Below are 21,176 nucleotides of genomic sequence, written 5' to 3' on the forward strand. Positions count from 1 at the left end.
GGGATTTCAAACCTTTCATTTATAACTTGTGGCCTCCTTTGATGTTCCAGTTTCTTCTTCAACCAGCCCTTCTATTCTCCAGCACTAAATTTTTCTGGTAAACTTGCAACACATTTACCCTATTGCAGAGTGTCAGAAGAAACACTAGAATTGAGTCAAAGTTTCCTTCTACTCCTTCAATCATTTAACAAATACTATTAAGAGCCTTCTATGTGCTCCCCAAGCACCTTCTCGGCCTGAGATACAAAATGGTGAGCAAAACTCCTGTGATGGTTAATTTTAAGTGTCAACTTGGCTAGGCTATGGTGCCCAGTAGCTTGGTCAAATACTGGCCTAGGCATTCTGTGCATGTGATTAACGTCCACAATCAGTTGACTTTAAGCAAAGGAGATCACATTGGTTTATGTGGATAGGCCTCACCCAATCAGTTGAAGGCATTAGGAGCAAATACTGAAGATTCCCAGAGAAGAAATTCTGCCTCACGACTGCAAATAACAACTCTCATCTGAATTTTCAGCCTGTTAACCTGCACTACAAATTTCAGACTTGTCAAACCCCACAACTGCATGAGCCAATCCCTTATATCCTATTGTTTCTGCTTGTCTGGAGAACCCTGACTGATACAATTCTCATGGAGTTTAAGATTGGCGAAGGAAGGCAGGAACTAACCAAATTATTACAAAAATATATAATAAATTATGTTCACTTTAAAACACCTACTGGGGAAGGGAGTGTGAGCTAGTCCAGAAGATCAGAGAAGACTGAGTTCAGGAAGTGCGGGATTAACTGGGCTGGGGTGGGAATTAGTTAGAGGAACCACTGGGGCAAAGACTTCTTCAAGTCTGGAGGGAGTGTGGTACTTTTAAGGAACTGAAAGGATCATGGCTGGAGCAGAGAGAATGAAAGAATAAAAGAGCCTCTTGAGTCAGAAAGTGACTGAGGAGAAATGGTAGTCCATTGCTCTGAAAAGTCCAGTGCAGAGGGGTGTGTCACTTTGGTCTGGACACAGAAGACAAACACCATGGGTGTAGCACACTATTTGGAAACCATTTCTAGCTCCTCCCTACCCTGGAGAGTAATGACCCAGATATTTTCAGTCTGATTATGTCCCTTTTTGCTATTCTATTATTTAAGAAAGATACTGATTTTTTTTTTTCATTGCCAAATTGCAAAACACGAATCATGGCCTAAAACATAAAACCCATCAAAAAGCCAATATATTTATGTTCCCAAAATTTTTATTCTGATTTTCGCATGTTGAATAAGGGTTTAAAATATATTTAGGCATAAATTGGCTCAAGAGTGAACTGCAAAGGTAGTAACAATAAGGAAGTAATAAGGGACTTGGTGTTTTGATTTTTATTTGCACCAAACCCGCAAAAATATTCCAACAAATACACCCTGGTGGCTTTTGTTCTGTTCTAAATTCTGTGTGTAGCTGCCGTGACATATCACAGCTTCAACATTTCCAGTCTAATATCTGGAAGGGCTGCTACTCTGAAATGCTATAATCGCCCTAAAGTCAAAAGCCATTAAATGTCCATTTCTAAAATGAAAGCCTTATACTCAACTCAGATGATGTCATTTTGTCTGGACTTCTGCATTCCCAAGGAAAACAACTTTAAATGATCAAGAATTGTAGTGTGTGAATTCCCAAGGTGACCACTCCTAAAATGCACATGCTTTCCGATTTCTCACATAGAGGTATGAGATTAGGAGGGGAGGAAGGCTGAAGGGGGATGAGGTAAGAAAGAGATTGAAGTTTAAAAAAATAATAAAGATACAATTATAGAATAAATTGGTACCTTGAAATCTGTATCTGGAAACAAAATTGAAAGCATTTTAAGTTTTTCAATAGCTGAAAATATGCACTTCACTTCCTGTACATGAAAGAGAGGACCAAAATACTATGAATTATAACTAAAGTGTTATTGTTTACTTGGTGCACCACTTTCATACTTTGACAGAAATGGTATGCATTCCCAGTAAGGAAGAATCCAGTCACATTTTATCTCAAGAAATCTTTCTTGGCCAAAGTTTGAATTGCATGCAAAGTGGTGATTTGTACAGAAAACATCACTATACAAAAAGAACAGCCCAGATTTAACTGTTTTTCTTATTTACCACCACAAAAACAAGTAAAGAGTCTGATCATTTTAGAGCATAGTCTGGGAAAAACCAAAGCTTCTAAAATTAAAACCCTAGTATATTTTGCAAGTTGAAAAATGTAAACTGTTAATGAACGCTGCACCATATCAGTTTCCTGCTCCAGTTGGCTGGCTGTCGGGTTGGCTGCAGTCCAAGGGCCTGACGAGGAGGCACAGGCATATGTCTTGTGTTTAAAAAAAAATGAAAAATAAAAAAGTAGAAGAGGGCTTCGTTTTATAAACACTTCAGTGAAAATAACCATTCCGTTTGAGACCAATTCAGACCAGGTGCTAAGGACAGAAAAAAACAGGCAACAAGTGAAGGCAGAAAGGTTTCTCTGGGAATTACATTCCTGGTTACATTTAAAACTAGATTTTGAAATACAAATCAACATCTATCACCATGGTTGTATACATACATTCTCCTTCTGGTTTTGTTTTGTTTTTGTTTTTCAAGTTATCTTCCATTCTAACATCGTAAAACAATAAAAGTGGAAGCCAAGAGCCTGTTGTATCCTTTAAAAATTTTTTTCTGCTGCGATTTTAGGCTGAACTAGTTGTATAAAATATTTTTCCTCCTACACAAGGTCCCGATGACCCTCCTTTTGAGCTCAGAGGATCCTCTTCTGTACTCTGATTAAAGATAATTTTACCTTTTGAAGGAGAATGTCTCCTAGAACTTGGGACACTGACTTGGCACTAACATTCTCAACAACTTCCTTTCCACTGTTAGTTTTATTAACCTTATATTGACAGTATACCTGTGCCTTCCTTTTTCTAGGCAGTAATACCTTAATAGATTAAGGGTAAAACACATCTAAAACCAAATTCCATCTGACACTTAGGAAACATATATGGGACCTGAATTTCTACTCCCTAATAGCTTTTGCACCAAATACTCATCAAAATACCAACAGTAGTTTTCTCTGGGTAGTGGGCTTATAGGGAATTTTAAATTTTATTCTGGGTTTGCTAAAGAGAAACATGTTTCAAGTATTCTACAGTGAACACATATGACTTCCGTAATCAGGGAAAAACCAATTAGAAATATTTTAAGGAACATATATACATGAATAGAGCTTTAAAATTTGCCCCAAATGACCATCCTTGCCCTTCTAAAGCTTGTATCGAAAGAATTATATTTAAGTACAGAACTCACGCAACACAATGCATGACAAGCACAAGTAGTACTAGTTGGAGGGCAATCATATTACAAAAGCAAGTTCAGGTTTAAGAATTACTTTAGTTGGCAGTTGCTCTGATGCTTTCTAAAACCCTGGAGAAAAAGCCAGGCAACCATTTTCAAGCATACAAATACCTACTGTTGACACAAGAATTCAGTTCTCAGTGACATCTTTATCTATTTATAGGTAAAACATAGAACTCAAGATAGGAAAGACAAAACAGTAATTCTTTTAAATATAAAGATAGAAAACTGGTGTCTTAGCTAATGCTCTTAGGGTGGACATATCTAGTTTTTGTCTGGCAGTATATCCCTTCCTTTGAGGAGTCCTTCCACCCCCATTCTAAGTGGTACGGGTGGGACTGTGAATCACTGTACGCAGCCCACTACCTGTTTCTCCAAATCCCTGCCTTCGCACCACTGCCAACACACACAGTTAGGACCTCATGACTCATCTGGTCTGAAGGGTACCCCATACCCCTGGCAACAGTGACGTAAGAGGGTCAGTCAGTTTCCTTTCCCAGGTTGATCTACAGCCCTGGGAAGAAAGAAGCTCTCTTTGTATCCTGGAATGACATAAGCCAGAAATGACTGGGAGTGAAGAAAGCTGATTTTCCCCTGTCACACAGAAACAGTTGTGATAGGAAAGAATGAGGCCAAAACCCAGAAGAAAAAAGAGTTAGAAGATGCAGAGAGCCCTGGGCACATTGTTGGAGCCCTTGCCCTGACTCTCCTACAGCGAGCTCTGTCTCTGGACTTCTCTGTGATATGAACTCATAAATTATAAATTCCTTTTTTAATTCTTTTTTTTTTCCTTTCTTAAGCTAATTTGAGTTAGGTTCCTATCACTTGTTGCTGAAAGTGTCATAACTAATACAGCCAGATGTTTCAAAAGAGTCAGATTTGAAAAAGCTGGTTACAAAAATCTAAGCAGATATTTAAATAGAGTACTCGCTAAACAATTACTGTAATTTATTCATAGTCCCTTCCCAGGGAGAGGGACAGCAGGGAGATAAGCAAACAAACAAATAAGCCAGGGAACAAAATAGGTAGAAGATGAAAAATCAAATTTGTGGTGGAAAATTAGTTCTTTCTATTCATAAGGCTACCAAGACAAAACAAAGTCCAAGGCTGAGATCAGGAAGTTCTCTTTCCTGCTAGTTTGAACGGGAAGGGCCTTGACTTTGAATGGTAATGCACTCACATTTAAGTTTAGTGTTGTATTTTTAATTAAATCAAGCAGCAATGTACTTTCCCAAGCAACTGGGCAAAATCAGAAATGATATAGGACAAAGGTGATGTTTACATATAAAAATTTAAAAGTCTATAAACAAATGTGAAAGGCAAGCGCCCATTAGGTAAACATATTAGCAAAGTGTATGACTGAGTGTTAATCACCTTAATAATCCAAGAGCTCTGATTTTAAATCATTAAGAATAAAAAGCATAATTGTATAGAAAAATAAGCAAAGGCCTCAAATGGGCAATTCACAATAGATGAAATACAAATGACAAATATTTGTTTTTCGTCAGTAATCAATGAAATGTAATTTATATGCACCTTCTACATTGTTCTTCACTTTTCCAAATTTCTACAATGAGAATGTATGACTGTAATAATGGAGAAAAATTGATTAAAGTAAAGGCATTAAAATATAAAATTAAATTTAAGAATGTTAGCCTGGCATCAGCAGGCAAGATGAACGGGTGGGCAGGCCTAGAGTCAGGGAGCTCAGTGAGAAGGCCATGGGCCAGTGTGTGCCTGGGGAAAGGGCATTGGAAAGATGTAAGCAGAATCTCAAAGTAAACAGATGGGCTGTAGGGAGTGGTTGACTGCTATAGGGCATGAAGCGGACAGAGGAGTGAACCACTCCCTTGCTTCCCTCCTGAGATGATGGTGTGTCTCAGTTTGCCAGAGCTGCTATGACAAAACCACATGGTGGGTTGGCTTAAACAACAAGCATTTATTTTCTCACAGTTTTGACAGTGAGAAGTCCAATAAGAAGATGTACACAAGGCCATATTTTCTCTCAGGGTCAGTAGTGTTATAGTGATGGCAGTCCTCATCACATGGCGATGCCCTTGGTCTCCTCCTGTGCCTTTCTCTGACTTCTGGCTTCTCTTTATAAGGCCTCCAGTAATATGGATTCAGACTCACACTGATGTGGTTTGGCCACACACTCATTCATGAATTAGTCCACACCTTAACTCATACCACATCTTCAAAGGGTCCTATTTACAAATGGGTTCACACACACAGGAATGTGGATTAAGATTAAGAACATGTCTTTTATTGGCATGTGGTATCCCAATATGGAGGAAGAGCTGATTTGGAAGTAGGGAAGGGAGATTATTGGTTCAGATAATATATATATAACTAAAAAGCATATAAAACCTAGAATGATAGACCAAGAAGAAACCTGAGATGAACCTAATATAAGATCCTCATTTTATGATGAGGATACTAAGTCTGCGGCCATCATTGAGAAATTTATACTATATCTAATGTACAGTTAATAAGAATTAGTGATAATCTTTCTCTGTCACACACATAGTCACTATTGTCAGCATCACGTGCACACATAAAAATTAGTGACAAAGGCAATATGTCTCATGTATTTGTAGACATATAAATATCAGGAAGATCAATTTTAGTGTCATCGTTAAGGATGATTGTTTTTATCATGTGGCATGGAAAAATTAAGTATTTGAAGACGTAATTTGTAACGATCCCTTAATATGTTAGCAAATTACTTAACTAGTTATCTACCATAATAGGCAGCTTTATATATCTTTCTACACAGCTCATGATGTATTTTAAATATCAACTAAACATTTTAAACTTCACTTGATATAGCTGTTCAGTAATATGTGTTGTGGTTAACTATTTTAATATGTTGGACCATAAAACTGAATGTAACAGTTCCAACATTTCTCATGGGAGTGATTTAGGGTGGACATATGTTTTTCATCAGAGTTTCCAGCAGAAATCTTGGAAATCAAGAGGAAAAATAGACCCTATTATACCAAACAGTGTTGCAAACCATAATAAAAAACAACATTCTTGAAAGCTGCCTTGCTTTGGTTTTGTTTTGTTTTGGCAGCCATGAAACAGGGAATCTGAAGCAAGAGAAAAGAAGGTATACTCCTTAATGAAAAGGTCACCTACTGGCATGCCACAATAACTGAGAATCCGTAAAAGTAGAGCCAAGGCATGAGACAAAATCCTTTCTGAAATGAATTTCCGCTACATCCTGAAGTCCTCCTTTAGCCAAGTGGGTAGATTCTGTGCAGTCATTGTCTTGTACATTGTCACCTACTACAATGAGCTAGTTTTTACTCAAAGTGTGGGCACCATGAAGGCTGGTGATGGACTTTTAGGATCACTCTTCTGGTTACCGCAGCAACATCCTTCTCATTGCCAAGCCAGTAGGGATGCTCAAGATTTAAGGAACAATTCCTCAAGGGAAGGATTTTTAAAATCATGAAAGCTGTTTTTCAACTGGAATTGTGCCCTTAGGAGTAGAAATCTGCAGAAATGTGTATTCTGAAATTTGATGAATTACTGAGAGAAAGCTGTGAGATGAGTGAAGAATGCAGAGATGCAGTAAAGGAAGTGTAAGAGGAGAAATTCATATTAGTTCCTCATCTTTTACCATTCTCTGTTCAGAAATACTTCATATTTTACTAAAAGGATTAACTTTCATTGAGACTGGGAAAAAAAAAAACCACACTTGGCCACGTATGAAATCCACTTAGTTTGAAAGACATACCTTTACTAACATAATAAACAAAATGTCTATGTCTTATGCTAATGGAGATGAGAGCTTTTTTAATGAAGTGGCAGTCATGAACAGCAATAATCATTTTTATATGGCCTGTGTTTACTAGAACTTTTCAAAAAAGGAAAGCTATCATAAACGAATCATTGAAAACAGACTTTTACTATTGGTTGCAGAATTTGGCATTGTTTTCTAAGGATAAGAATGCATATATGTTTTCCATTGGAAAGTAGACCTGAAAGTACAATGAGTTGCCTTCTGCAGCCCAGTGAAAAAGAAATCCTCAACTTCTTTCTCATTCACATTTGATAAAGAGACTCTCCCCTGTTAGATTTCCACTAGGGAGTGCAAGAGAATCCCAGGTGAGAGTTCCCTAGACTATTCTCACCTTCTCGATGTCTTTAAAAATAGTTTGTTCCAAACTGGACCCACTGTTCCTTAGATTTTGTAATATGTAGTTGATCTTAAACAGGGCCATAAGCAGGTGAGAAAAAACAAAGAAGAAAAAAAATGTACAAAACAAAAATCCTTTAAAATCAAACCTTTTGAAAATTTGAAAATGATTTTTTTAAAAGCATGGTCCACCATGAAGATAATTTTTACATTTTATGCAAATCAACATGAGTTCTTTTGATTATTCCAGTTAGAGCATAGGAGTCCCCATGCCATTATTTTATGCCAGGGTTTTGGGAATTACAGAACAAAGGAAGCATAACTATGAATTTAGCTAGAAAAGCATCATCTTCACAGAATTTGAGGAAAATTTATGCACCATCTCTTCCAAAAACCTTACCCTTCACCTTGTAATGTCTGAAGTCCTACAACATCCTAGAGTTCAGTTTGTACAATTTCTACAGCGCTTAAGTCTCAATGTCATTTCCCAGTGCCAGGAAGCTTTTCTCCCTGGGATGAGTCAGGCTTTCTGGCTGGTTTTATTTTCCTGAGATTTCTTTATATTAAAGCCCTAAGCTGCCTCCCAGCATCTTCTATTCAATAGACAGAGTTCTGTGAGAAGTCTACTTCCATTTAGATGGCATCTTTATAGAATCTATTCAGAAGGAAAACCTATGCTTCCTTACTGTTTATGCTAGATTCACATTTAAACAAATGTGATTCCTTTTTCTTTCAGTTAAAGGAAATCGAAAAAGGAGATGACTAGGTCCCTTCCTTTGTGTTCTGATGGAACTGTGGTGCAGCATTTCATCTACCTGGAGACCTATCAGATTTCTAGTGAGTTCTAGAGTTAGAGATACAAAGCACTTCCCTCTGTAATCAATACCTGATACAGGGACTCAAGCACAGAGATTATAGACGGAAGTCCACAGGCTGAATTCTGACCTCTTGTAAGATCTTTTTGATTCATACAGTGTTTTAGAAAATGAGTCAATTTCTTAAAATTGGTTGATTTCAATTTTTTTTTTTAAATCCAGATTCCTGGCCTCTTGAGGGATTGACAACCCTAGACTCATGTCCTCATGGCAATAATACGAGGATCCTCAGTTTGACACAGTCTCCACCACTCCCTATTGCCCCTTTTATGGAGGCTAAATATCCTTTGCCAGTTATCACTGCATTTTCATTGTTGTTTTTCCCAAAGACAGCCTACTTTACTTATTTATGTTATCTGCTAGTCCCTGTAAGCACTTGAGTTTGAGAGTCCTATTGTAAAACCTGGTTTCAAACATTTTTTAGTAAGAGGATATCATATAAATATGTTCTCAGTAGTATCTGTTAACTGAAAAATACAAAGGAAACAATTCTATAACTTCAGCAATGTGTTTAAATGAATTTATATTTTATAAATCACAATAAAATCCAAAAATTTTTGAAAAATAGAAGTACATTTATATACTAAGAGTAGGATTTAATTAGTCTATGGACAATGCATAAAGCACACATGGAGAGGTGTACTTTTTGCTCTAGGTCTTAGGATTTCCCAGAGATCCACAAGCCAAAGGTTGGGAAACACTGGTCTAGTAAAATGAATTCTGGACTGGGAATCAGAAGACATAGCTTTCTAGTCCCACCCCCTGAATTGAAGTGGCTACTGGTTGATAATTTGAGGTAATTATTGTGGTAAGTTGAATTATATACCACAACAAAAACATGTTCCTAATCATGTGTCCCTGAGGGTGTGAACGAACCCATGATAAATAGGACCTTTTGAAGATGTTATTTTTAGTTAAGGCGTGGCAAACTAAACCAGGGTGGGCCTTAATCTGGATTACCTGAGGCTTTATAAAGAGAACCTGAATGTCACAGAAGTCAGAACAAGAGAGGACATCTCTATGTGACTGATGGGAGGTAAACATACAAGCCAAGGAAACCCAAGGATTGCTAGCGACCAGCACCAGAGTGCTACAGATTTCAGGGAGAAAACAAGCATTGCCAGTATCTTGATTTTGGACTTCTGGCCTCAAAAATGTGAGCCAATAAATTCCACTGTTTGAGCCAAAATTAGTTTGTGGTATTTGTGATAGCAGCTCTGCCATACTAAGACAGTTAAACTTTTAGGGCCTTGATTTTCTCGTGTGCAAAGTGAATACTAGATTGTATAAATGCTGATACTCTTTCCATCCATAAAACACAATAATACTATGCTTTATGAGGCCTTAAACTTATGACAAAATCCTAATCAACCATGGTTTTGCCTAACGACACAGGGGTTGTTAGGGGAGGAAATTACCATGGGAAAATGGAAACACTGAAAACTGCAACTTTACTATTTCCAAATTTAGATACCATTTTATATCTTCTGCTTCAAACCATGTTTGAAAAACTAATTTGTGAATAAATTATCTCAAAGAGAATTTAGCATTCTAGATATATTTTACTTGAGCTCAGATACTTGGATTATATTTATTAGACATGTAAGTCTATGGGCCAAATTTAAATATTCTTTTTCAGAACAAAGGACATATTGTGTATGAAAGTGGCTTTGAATACTATAGTGTTATGATCTGGGATCATCAGTGACCATAATGCTGTTATTTCCTGGTATTACCCCTTCCTTGTTCTATAAGGGATTTGGTCAGATCCAACACTGCAATTCTTTATTCACAGATATTTTAATACTGAGTCATCACAGCATACAAATTCACACATTTGGATGCTTAATTTTCTTTGATGTAATATTTATTATGTTGGTTCATACTATTTTCTGGGTTAGTCTTGTCTCTAAAATGACCCTGAGCACTTTGAGGAGAGACATTGCCTGATGATGATGATGATGATGATGATAATGATGATGATGGCAACAATGATAAAACAACAGCAATAATGATAAAGGTAATGATAATGAGAGATAGCACATACTGAGAACACATTATGTGCCAGGATCTGTGCCAAGTACTTTGACTGTTTTATCTCAAGTGTTTGATACTATATTAATCTCATTTTATTTATTAAGAAAAAATTTAGAATCAGGAAGTCAAATGACGCACTTAAGATCACACATCTACTAAGCAGAAGATAGAACCAGAATCCAGATCCACTTGACTCCAAATCCCGTGCTGAGACGTTTATACTCTACTACTACCACCCCAGGGTTTCTATTCTCAGAGACTTTAGAATAATGTAGGTATACAGACAGTGTTCAATAAATATTCATAAGTCAAAGGTGTTTGTGACATTAAGTCCAGTGACACAAGCACACAATACATCATGAATATATACTGTAGAAGAAATTTAAATATTATTACTGTAAAATTAAAACACTCTATGACATCATCTCACCTCACAGAAATCTTTCTGTTAGGGAAGTCTATAATGATAATTGTAACAAATACAAGTTTCATACCTCATATCCATTCTCACTTTCTTTCTTCAAATGGAATCCTGATCTTGTTCATGACAAACATGTGCCCAGTTAAAAACACTCACCAGATTCTCTTATAGCTAGAGGTGGCCATGACACCTAGCTCCAGCCAAGGAGATGTAAGTCTTCTGGTTGAGGTTTTCAGGGGAGATAATGTTTTCCTAATAAAAAGAGGGCAGACTTAGCTAGTGTTTGCTTTTTACCATCATTCTTCCTTCCCGTCTGCCTGGAGCTCGGGCCTAGAGGAGAAGCACCCGCCTCACGAGTGTGATGACAAAACCATACTATCAGGAAAGGAAAGAAGGAAGCTGGAAAGAGCCGAGTTCTGCCTACCTCTGAACTTCGTGCTGTGAAAAATAAATCCCTTATTCTTAAGCAAATCCAGTAAATTTTCCATTACATACATCCAGCTGCAATCATAATGCAAAGACACAGTAATGGACAATTACAAATTAACAACAGGAAATAAAATAAGAGTTGAAAACATAAATTACACTGTTTCTATGGCATTATCATGTCTCTATCTTGAACCACAGAACCTTTATATACCTTAAATCACTTGTTCCTAGATTTACACTGAGCCTTACTAAATAGATCTTGCCCCTATTGACCTTTTCCTTCAAGATACTATAAACACTTAGGGAAATTAAATCAATGAATAATACAGAACTGTTTGCCAAAAATAATATTTTCCAAGATAGTTTTGAGTGTCAAAAAACAATATGCAAATTTCATTTTTCTTTGTTTCCTGACTTCAGAGCTTTCTGACCAACATACATCAGAGCACTGGTTTGCCCTAATAGGTAACAGGTGAGTCAAACTGCTGACTCACCTCAGCCACAGGTCAAGGTAAGGCCTAGAGAGGCCAAGTAGTGAGAACCCCTAGGGCTGGTTGCCTCTGACCACAAATGGTCCAGTCCACTTATCCTAGTAGACTATGTAAACATGCTCATTGTCTGTGTGCCACAATATAAACCACTATTTGATAGCTAGATGCTTCCAAAATAATAACAGCAATGAAAAAAATGACCTACTTGGAGCACATATGGATAAAAAATTAGCTCACACACTTTATCTCATTTTATTCTCAGCAAAATCATGAGAGGTCAATAGGGCAGCTGTGTTTATTACCAAAGTTCAAAGGTGCTGGGTCATTTGCCCACTAATAACACTGTTAGGAAATGGGAGAGCCAGGACTTTTTGGATCAAAGACTGCTGCCTCCAAATCCTATGCTTTCTCTGATACTCCTTGTATGATGACATTCCAAGTTTTTACAGATCTTAAAAATTAGTATTTTGATCTCATTTTCTGAATAAAGTTCAAATGGTTTTCCTTTGTTTTCTCTTGCGATTGCCATGCTAATACAAACATATATGGAAACTGATACTCTCTTTGAACTTAGCAAGACTGAGAAAGCATAACTGTAATGGGCATATTTAGGCTATACCAATTTTCTTTTAACAGCTCCCCAACCTCTATCCACCTCCCTTGTTATTGTGTGTGAGAAGAAAAGAGAATTTTGCCCACCAATCTAGACATCTCCTCAGAAGAGACTATTAAAAAGAAAACAGGTTAAAAATAAAGTAGTATGCTGCCACCAACCATGCTTTAAAAGAATTGCTTTTTTGATCCTATCAACAGTTAAGAGTGTAAAACTGCATTATATAAAAAGCAGAATTCTTACATTGTTTGTTTTCAATAGTTCTTTTCAATACCACAAAATGTACACAAGGCATAAAATAAATTCTGCCACCCAGTCACAGGTAAGCCAAAAGACAATATATTAGAACAACAATAAGTGCAATATTGTGGGCAACTTCACAGTAAACCCCGGGCTCACCTAGTTCCAGCATAGGTAAAGTAAATTAAATTCTTCCAGTATATAATTAAATTCTTCCAGTATATAAATCAGGATACCCTACCCTATTCTATAAGGCTGAGTCACCATTGCCCAACATTGTCCTTTTACTTTCTATCCTGAGGTGCAGATTTAACATTCTCCTCAGCAGGTAACTGTAAACATAAACCCTACTTCTCAGGATATGTGACTTTTTAGGATACGTACTTACGAGTATGTCTATACTGGCCAAGTGCAAGTTTATCTTCAGAAATAAAGTTCTTTGGTGTCCACAGAGGGTGACCAATTTGTGTGTGTGTCTGTGTGTCTGTGTGTGTGTGTTTCAGTAGTAGGTTTACTGACATCGAATTTAAGTAGTGCAACTTTTCCACCCTGTTTAAACTGTACATCCAAAATTAATCTAGGCAGGAACATACACTTTGTGTCATAAAATAAGATGTCTCTAGAGTTTAAAAATACACTAAATTTCCCACTCGTGCTTATTTTTTAGTCTTCAACCTCTGAACTTGCAAATTTTCCTTTCATAAACACAAATGTATGGAAGTGTTTTCAAATATGAAATCACATTTAAAAGCAGAAAAATGTAATATCCTGAGCAATCATAGAGAAACTCATAAAGAATGAAATGCTGGCTCAATGGTCACCTTGAGCAAATATTAAATGAATACTCTTACAGTATGACTTCAATTCCAAAAATAATATAGCAACATATGAATGTTACAAAAAAAAGAAGGTATCCAAATAACCTCAGCTAAAACACAGCATCCTTGTCTGTTTCTTAAATTACGAATTTCAAATCCCCTAGTGTTCAAATTTATTTTGAATCAAAGCACTGTTCTAAGCACTATGTACAAACCATAGTAAACTTTTATAGGCCCCAATATTCATTTAGAACCAGACAAACATATGTAATCACATATAGTGCTGTACTTAATAAAATGGGAGCAAATTCCACAAGCCTTTCTTAAGCAGATTTTAAGTTGGCAAACAGGTGCTATACTAAGCAAGGAAAAGTTTCATTTCTGTGGAAACTTCATTCAATTTCCACCTTGTCAGGGTTTTGTTTTCATAACCAAACACAAGAAAGGTCAACAGTGGGCACAAAGTAAAACACACATGCCTAGAATGCTTAAGTTGACAGCTACACACAGCTCGTGTCTGAGCACTGGACAGACCCTCCAGTGAGGCACACCAGGAGACAGGACGAAAAGTTGAACCACATCTATTCTCCCTCACTTCAGCCTTCCTGAAAGAAGACATCTACACACACACACACACACACACACACACACACACACGTGCACTCACTCAAGAATGGATGGGAACTTGACATGTTTTTAAAGTATTGAAGTTTTACATGTAAGTTTTAATAATTCCTCACTCTAAGACACACCCTCAATCCATACTAATGAAAATTAGATTTGTACAAAATATAAATAATATTGAATTTGATACAAAATAACAGACTTATGCCTCCATGAATTTTATCACAGTTCTTAGATTATGTGATATTTAATTAGATACTTCCCCAAAATTAGTGTAGCCTACTTTTCTGGGATATTTGGGCATTATTTTGGATAATATCAATTAACTCAAATTAAAATGAAGTATGAGAAGGCAAAATATGAAAGCACTCTTGAAAATCACAATTTTCAATCCTACAACAATATGTAATGGCTTAAAGAAAGTTTTCTTTTTTTAAGTTTGAAAATGACAATATCAAAGAGAATTTGTCAATTAAAAATGCTTTGAATAGGATGCACTACATTTTATTTTTCTTTAAAGATACTATGTCCTGTGAGCATTTTGCTATTTTAACAAGGCTTTGTTTCTTAAGGAATATGAATTCAGAAAAGCAACTGGACGGTCTTTTCACTACCAGGACAGGAAAAAAATACTGCAATGAAAGCTTCTGTTTCGAAAGACTGGCTAGCATTCATCAGGCCTCATGAAATTCCAAATAACACCAGCGAAGATGGTTAGGCCCTCTTCTTGGAATAGCCTTTATTTTTAAACCAGTTTTTCCATATCAGTGATGTTTATTTCTATATCTTTGTTACTAACCTGTGATTTTTTGCAGCAAAGGTGATAACTCAGGTTCCTCACAGAAGACTTGAGCCAATGCTTTCTTCACTTTTCCTTCAGCCTCACCCAGGTTTTTGTCTACTGTGAATTCTCCAGTGACAGAATAAATGTATATGAGAAGTATCAACAGCTCTTCAGGGCTGTAGTCATCTTTGGTCCTTTGGTTCAAAGGCTTAATCATGGGCAGAAGCTGATTTAACACAACAGGCATCGTTGACTCCCCAATGTTCTGAAATAAGAGGTGACAACATGAAAATATGTCAATCTTATATAAAGATGTAATTGATGCACCATATTAGCCCAAATATATCCTGCAAACAAGTCTGTGATGCTCACTGTCCAAATTGCTTTCATTTGTTTGTTTCTTGTCCTGGAGAGAATAAAGCAAGGAATTTGTTATTAGTGTTCTTATTTTTAAAGTTCATAAAATGGCTAGTCAAGTTGTAGATCCTTTTATATTATCTTAAATATTGTTTAAACAAATAAGAGTCCACTAATTTTTTTGTTTTTGTTTTTTGTTGTTTTTAAAAAGAATTGTTTATTTACTGAACCTAGGACATATCAGATAGACAACCAATTCTAAATTTACATCTATTAATTTAATTTTGAAGTGTTTTCACACACACACAAATAATTGGCATGAAACAGTTGTCCCAAGGTAAAACACAATCATCTTATCAAAAAACTGTTGCAAGCATTTTCGTCCAAGTTAAAAATTGTTTATTCTGAACATGATAACCTGTAACAAATTTAAATTAATTATATAAAACTTGTTACTTGTAGCTTTCCCCTTGCAAAGATCCAAAGGAAAACAAAAAAATTGTTCAAGTAACTAATATACATCAATCACAACATAATCCTGGATCATCCCCACACCAAATCAAATACTCTTTTAATTTAAAATCCATCATCAGACACCAAGGGAGTCATTTCATTTTATACAAAATTCACATGTGCCAAAAATGAAAAACACAAAAGAAACAAAAGCAAAACCTTAGTACTAACACTGATGTTCAGAACGCTAATTAAACAGTGGCCCAAAATGCCACTGATCAAAAGAAAAATAGTGGCTGTATATTACTGCAATGAAATCCAAGAGTCTTTTACCCTTTGACATCAGAAATCCATATTTTTCCAACTGTGTGAATACACACTTCCTAAGTGCCAAGAACAGAGAAAGTAGACACGCTAGCACGGAAAGAAAAAGAGCCACCATTTGCTGAAACACCCAGAGAACTGGCTTTAATAGAGACTTCTTACAAGGTTAGGCAGAAACCGAGAAATGGTTACTAGCTGCTTGTGTCATCAATTTAAGTGGAGGTAATTGAGTCTTAAGCTTCAATGTAAGAATTTATGGGGGGAAATGTATGTTGGGGCAAGTCTTACCTTTAAAGCAAAAACAAGAAAGAAAGTATAAAAGTAACCAGCCATGGTAGCCTACTCCAAAGTCAGAAAGCTGTGTCATTAGGCTGGATGGAAAATGCACAGCTGCAGACTCTGCATAAGAACTCAACTAAATGAATCGTTAACAACTTGAACTGCAGGAGAGGGATCCAAAGAATGCTGTCATTTTAGTGGAGTACTATCAGCCTTTGTACTGATTTCTTGAACAAACTGCATTTTATTACAAAAACAAAAGAAAAAAAAGACATAGAAAGGACTATACTCCTATATTTCATTTCCATTGTTTGAGTTCTGGAAGGACTGTATAATGGAGGCAGAATTAATGCCAATCAAACATCAAATTTTCATTATAACTTTCCTAAAAAGATGTTTTCCCCCTTATAACTATTAATAACAAAGAAACATAAACTGTGAATGCACAGTTCAGAGAAACTAATGACATTATTGTGACCATGATGTTTAGTAAACTGTGAGATACAAGAAAAAGGCTTTTAAACAACCTTCTGGACTTCAAAAAAATCTCTTCAGGTAGTAGATCTGTCCCAATGTCATGGCAACTAGAACAAGAGCTTCAAAGAAGGACCAAAGGACCACTCTGCTGTTTGTGTTGTTCTTGATCACTCTGTATATTCTTTCCTGAACTTCCATGTACTCCTGTTCATGCTTTACAGCTGTCATTGCCACTGCTAGCTCACTAATCATTTCTTCTAGCTTGCTCTGGTGAGCTTCTGTTTCCATGTCTTGTCCTTCTGGAGCTTCCCCAATATCAATGGTGACCATCACTCTTTGGAGTCATGGTGGGCATACTATTGCTAAAACAAAACTTATATGTTTCATCTATATGAGCAGGAAATGTGTATTTCCCACTGGACTCTCAGTCTCCTTTATAAATTCCTTTATTGTCAGGCTCTGTAACCTCCGTGTTGATGTACAAGAAGCCACTCTCGGCCACCTTGAAGAAAAGGCCCATCTTGGTGCCTGAGGTGACCCACATGAAGAAACACTCCTTGGCTTGTCCATGGATGCTAACAAAGTAGCCCAAAGCCATGGAAAGAAGTGTGGCCAGTAGCACCAGCAGCTCAGGCAGTGTCACCATAGTGGGGCTGGGGCCGAGGCTAGGACCGAGAATGCAGCCTCCAGAGCTGCCGCCACCATTGCTGCCTCTCCAGCCGCCACCGCCGCTGAGTCCATTAATTTGGAGAATAAAAATGTTAAGTGCTTCACACACTGGAAATTTAAAATAAGAATAGTATACTTGTAAAGTAATAAGACTTTGAAAAAGTGTCAGCCTCTATATATCCAAATGAATGCTGACATTCCTTTAAAGGAATCATCTTGGATTTTGCAACATATTCTTCTGAATATTCTCTGAATTGGCAAATATTAGTCAGTTGAGGATTGGTGTATATTTTTATAAAAACAAGTCATTTTCTGCTGAATCTGACGAATAGAATAAGGGATCAAACTGGGTAGTGCTCCTTAGGGTTAAAGATGTATTTGGGTAAGTATGAAGATAATTTACCTTATGATTGTTAAAATTTTTCTTTTAGCTCTTCTACCAACTTCTTGAGTGAGAGTAAGCAGAGTTTAAAAATTCCTTGCATGTTGTAATAGCATTGTATTACTGGAGTAAGTGTATAACTTCCAAGGAACTGTACACATTTCTAGTATAAATATGAGATTTTTGGTGAATAGATAAATTCCCAATTAAAGGAATGTGATTTAATTTCACCTATAAAATAACATAACCCTGTAAAACAAAATACAGCTATTCGCATTTGTGTTAAAATGAAGGGCCAATCTTATAGCAACTTGAACTTTTCACATTATTTCTTCAGAAGTGCTTATTCAGTGCCTACTATATGCCAGATATAATCGTGAACAAAGCAGACAAATCCCCTGACCTCACTAAGCCTCCATCCTAATTTGGGGAAACAGACAATTAAAATGCTAAATAAGTAAACTATATAGTATGTTAGATGGTGACAAGTGCTATGGAGAAGTAAAACAAGAAAGGGAGATGGGACTTGAGGGTGAGTGTGTGTGTGTGTGCACGTGTGTGTGTGTGAATATACACTATTTTAAATAGGGTAAAAAGATGCTAAGAAAGGAACACTGGAATAAAGAAAGACTATAGAAGTTCCCTCTCTTTCTGAATGAAATTGACAGCAAGAAGCCTAAATATGATTTTGTATTGGGACAACAACTCAAAACAAGCTATTCCATTCATTTCCACACCCGGAAAAATTTGGATGTATCATCTCAAGGTTAAGGTTCACAATTATATTATTTTGTATGTGAAAAACAGCTGTTACTTTTTATTTCCACTAAAAATCTTTGGTGTTCACAATGTACTGCATGAAAAATAAAATGCTAAGTTTTTGAGTGGATAAGGTAAAAATGGAAAAGAACAGAACAGAGATTTCACTGTTGCATATTGACAATAAGTGATTTACCAAGTATAAACACACTCCTCAAACATAACAGAGGACTGAAAAGTTTGAAAGCCTTTGAGAACTGTCCTATAGCCTTAGAAGTCTCTTGAGACAAACCCTCAAGTGTTCTTTCTTTGCTTTGGAAGATGCCAAAAACAATTTAAAAGAAAGGAGCTATGAGGTTGGCCTGTTAAAGAGGGGTCTTGAATGCTGTAGCTTTTGTGTTTTTCTTTTTACTCTTTCATCAGTTCCTTGGATGACATTAAGCAGATTCCTTCATTTCTTTATATCTTATTTCTAGAAAGCAGGTGTGTACATGAAGCATCTATCCTACCCTAACTAAAGGGGCCCTATAGTTCTTTCACCAGAGCAAAAGATGTTTTCAATGATAGTTATAAAAAGTAAATCAGGGTAGGATAATCATTATAATCATTTGTAAGGATTCACTAACCAACATCTGGCTATTGAGCTTCATTTTCAAGTCATAGATCTAAGATGTACTGCTGGAGAGCAAAATCTCTCATTAGTGGCAGACTTCTGTTGGCCTGGTAATATCTGTACAAGTCAATTTCTAACATTGCAGTCTAAATCTGCTTAATGCATCCCAGGCTGTCAATACCAGAATTGAATGAAAAGCCAAGAATACTGACGTCTTAAAGAGACATGGGATATGGTGGAAATAAGAGAGATTCCATTTCAAAAAGCCAGTGTCCACTCCTGACTGTTCCACTATCTGGCTCCTTACCCTCTTAGGATCTCAGTAAACCTCTTAGGATCTCTTCATCTAAAAATGAGGCGATCTCACTAGAAGATGGGTGAGCTCTAAGTCTCCCTTGTCAAGATCTCCATTTTCACCATCTCCACCTTTTATTGACACTTCCATTGGTGGTGAAAAGCAGCAAATCATAATCACACTGTTAATTACACAGTAAAATACAAAGTCTCAAAAAAGAAAAGCTTTACTGTAGATACAGATGAATAAACAAAAATAACAGGTATGTGTGTCACATGGGCTGCTATGCATACATGTATTTCCTAATTCCATCTAGTGAGAAGACATAGAAATAATGACACCTCAGCAGCAACAAGTACATCCAGCAGCCAGATCTTGGTTTCAAATCCATTCTCCAATAAAAGGAAGCAGGGATCCTTCTGGAAATCATTGAATCTAGGGATGGGGCAGGGAAAATACAAAATGACTCCAGAAGATCTTGTAGCCCTAGAAAGTATTTATAAAATAAATATCCATGGCCTGGATCAAGATGGCAGAGTGAAAAGTTCAGGGCTCTGTCCCCCCATAGAATCTTTGAACAATCAGTGGGAGTATCCGAGCCATCTTTCTAAAGGCTCCAGAAAACAGTTAAAGGACTGCAGTAACTGGGTGAGTGCCGAATTAAGAAAAAAGGCAACATAAAAGCTGTACTGTCTCCTGCTACTGGTATTTCCTTTATCCTCTCACTGGTCTGCACTCCCAATGTGAATCCCTGGTCCTGGTTCTGGAGGGAGCACAGTAATCCTCATATACACATTGGGAGCATGTGAGTCTGACCCAGTCTCTCTGGTGGTGGACTGAGGGAATGAACTAAGACACTCAACACAAATTAGCTGTCCCAGAACTTGCCCAGCATGTGGAAGGCAGTGCACAGAACTCTCATAACATTGTGTGAGAGCATTCGAGTTGTAACTGCCTGGGGCAAGAGATTGCTCACTGTAAGACATATAATGCATTAATGAGCACTGTGAGGAAACTGTTTCCTAGAAATGAGGGACTTCCTATCTCTATAAACCAGGGAATTCCTAGAGCCATCTGAACACATAGAAAGGATCAGGGAGGCCCCTACACTTTGGCCTGGAGCTATTATCTAAACTCATTATATGGATAAGTTCTAAAGGAGAGCACTCATACAGGTCAATCTGTAAAGACCGGGAAAGGTATTTTCTATCTTTGTGTGTCTGTGTGTGTGTGTTAACTCCTGGCATTCAAAGAAAACTCTATGATTAAACAGGCTGCATACAAACTTAAGGAAAAATGCCTTAGAGTCTAAATTACAATAATACATTAAAATATCAAAATGTCCAGTTTTCAACAAAGATTACAAAGCATACAAAGAAACAGGAAGGATGGCCAAGGCCAAGGAGAATTTAAAGCAACAAAAACAATCAATGAGGAGGACCAAACCTGGGACATATCAAAGACTTTTAAAAAATGGTTGTAAATGTGCTCAGAGAGCTAAAGGAAAACATGGACAAAGAGCTAGAGGAAATCAGGAAAACAACAGATGAACACAAAGAGAATATCTATATAGAGATGGAAATTATGAAAAGGAACCAAAAAGAGCTGATGATCACAGGGACAGAAATTTAAAATTCCCTAGAGGGATTCAAGAGCAAATTGGAGCTGGCAGAAGCAAGAATCAATGAACTTGAAGATATGATGATTGAAATCATCCAGCACAAGGAGAAAA

The 21,176-nt window shown here is 36.8% G+C and overlaps 1 protein-coding gene and 1 pseudogene across 1 annotated transcript in view; both read right to left on the minus strand.

Annotated features, from left to right (window-relative positions):
• The window catches only part of SCFD2 (sec1 family domain containing 2), a 550,473-nt gene that overhangs the window by 294,660 nt on the left and 234,637 nt on the right, over positions 1–21,176 (minus strand). Inside the window, exon 7 of the mRNA XM_037829801.1 lies at positions 14,852–15,101. Coding sequence (XP_037685729.1) covers positions 14,852–15,101 — 250 coding nt within the window. The remainder of the gene's footprint in view (positions 1–14,851; positions 15,102–21,176) is intronic.
• Positions 16,787–17,372, minus strand: LOC119529421 (annotated as a pseudogene).

Source organism: Choloepus didactylus, chromosome 3 (assembly GCF_015220235.1).
Source record: "Choloepus didactylus isolate mChoDid1 chromosome 3, mChoDid1.pri, whole genome shotgun sequence".
Classification (NCBI taxonomy): Eukaryota; Metazoa; Chordata; class Mammalia; order Pilosa; family Megalonychidae; genus Choloepus; species Choloepus didactylus.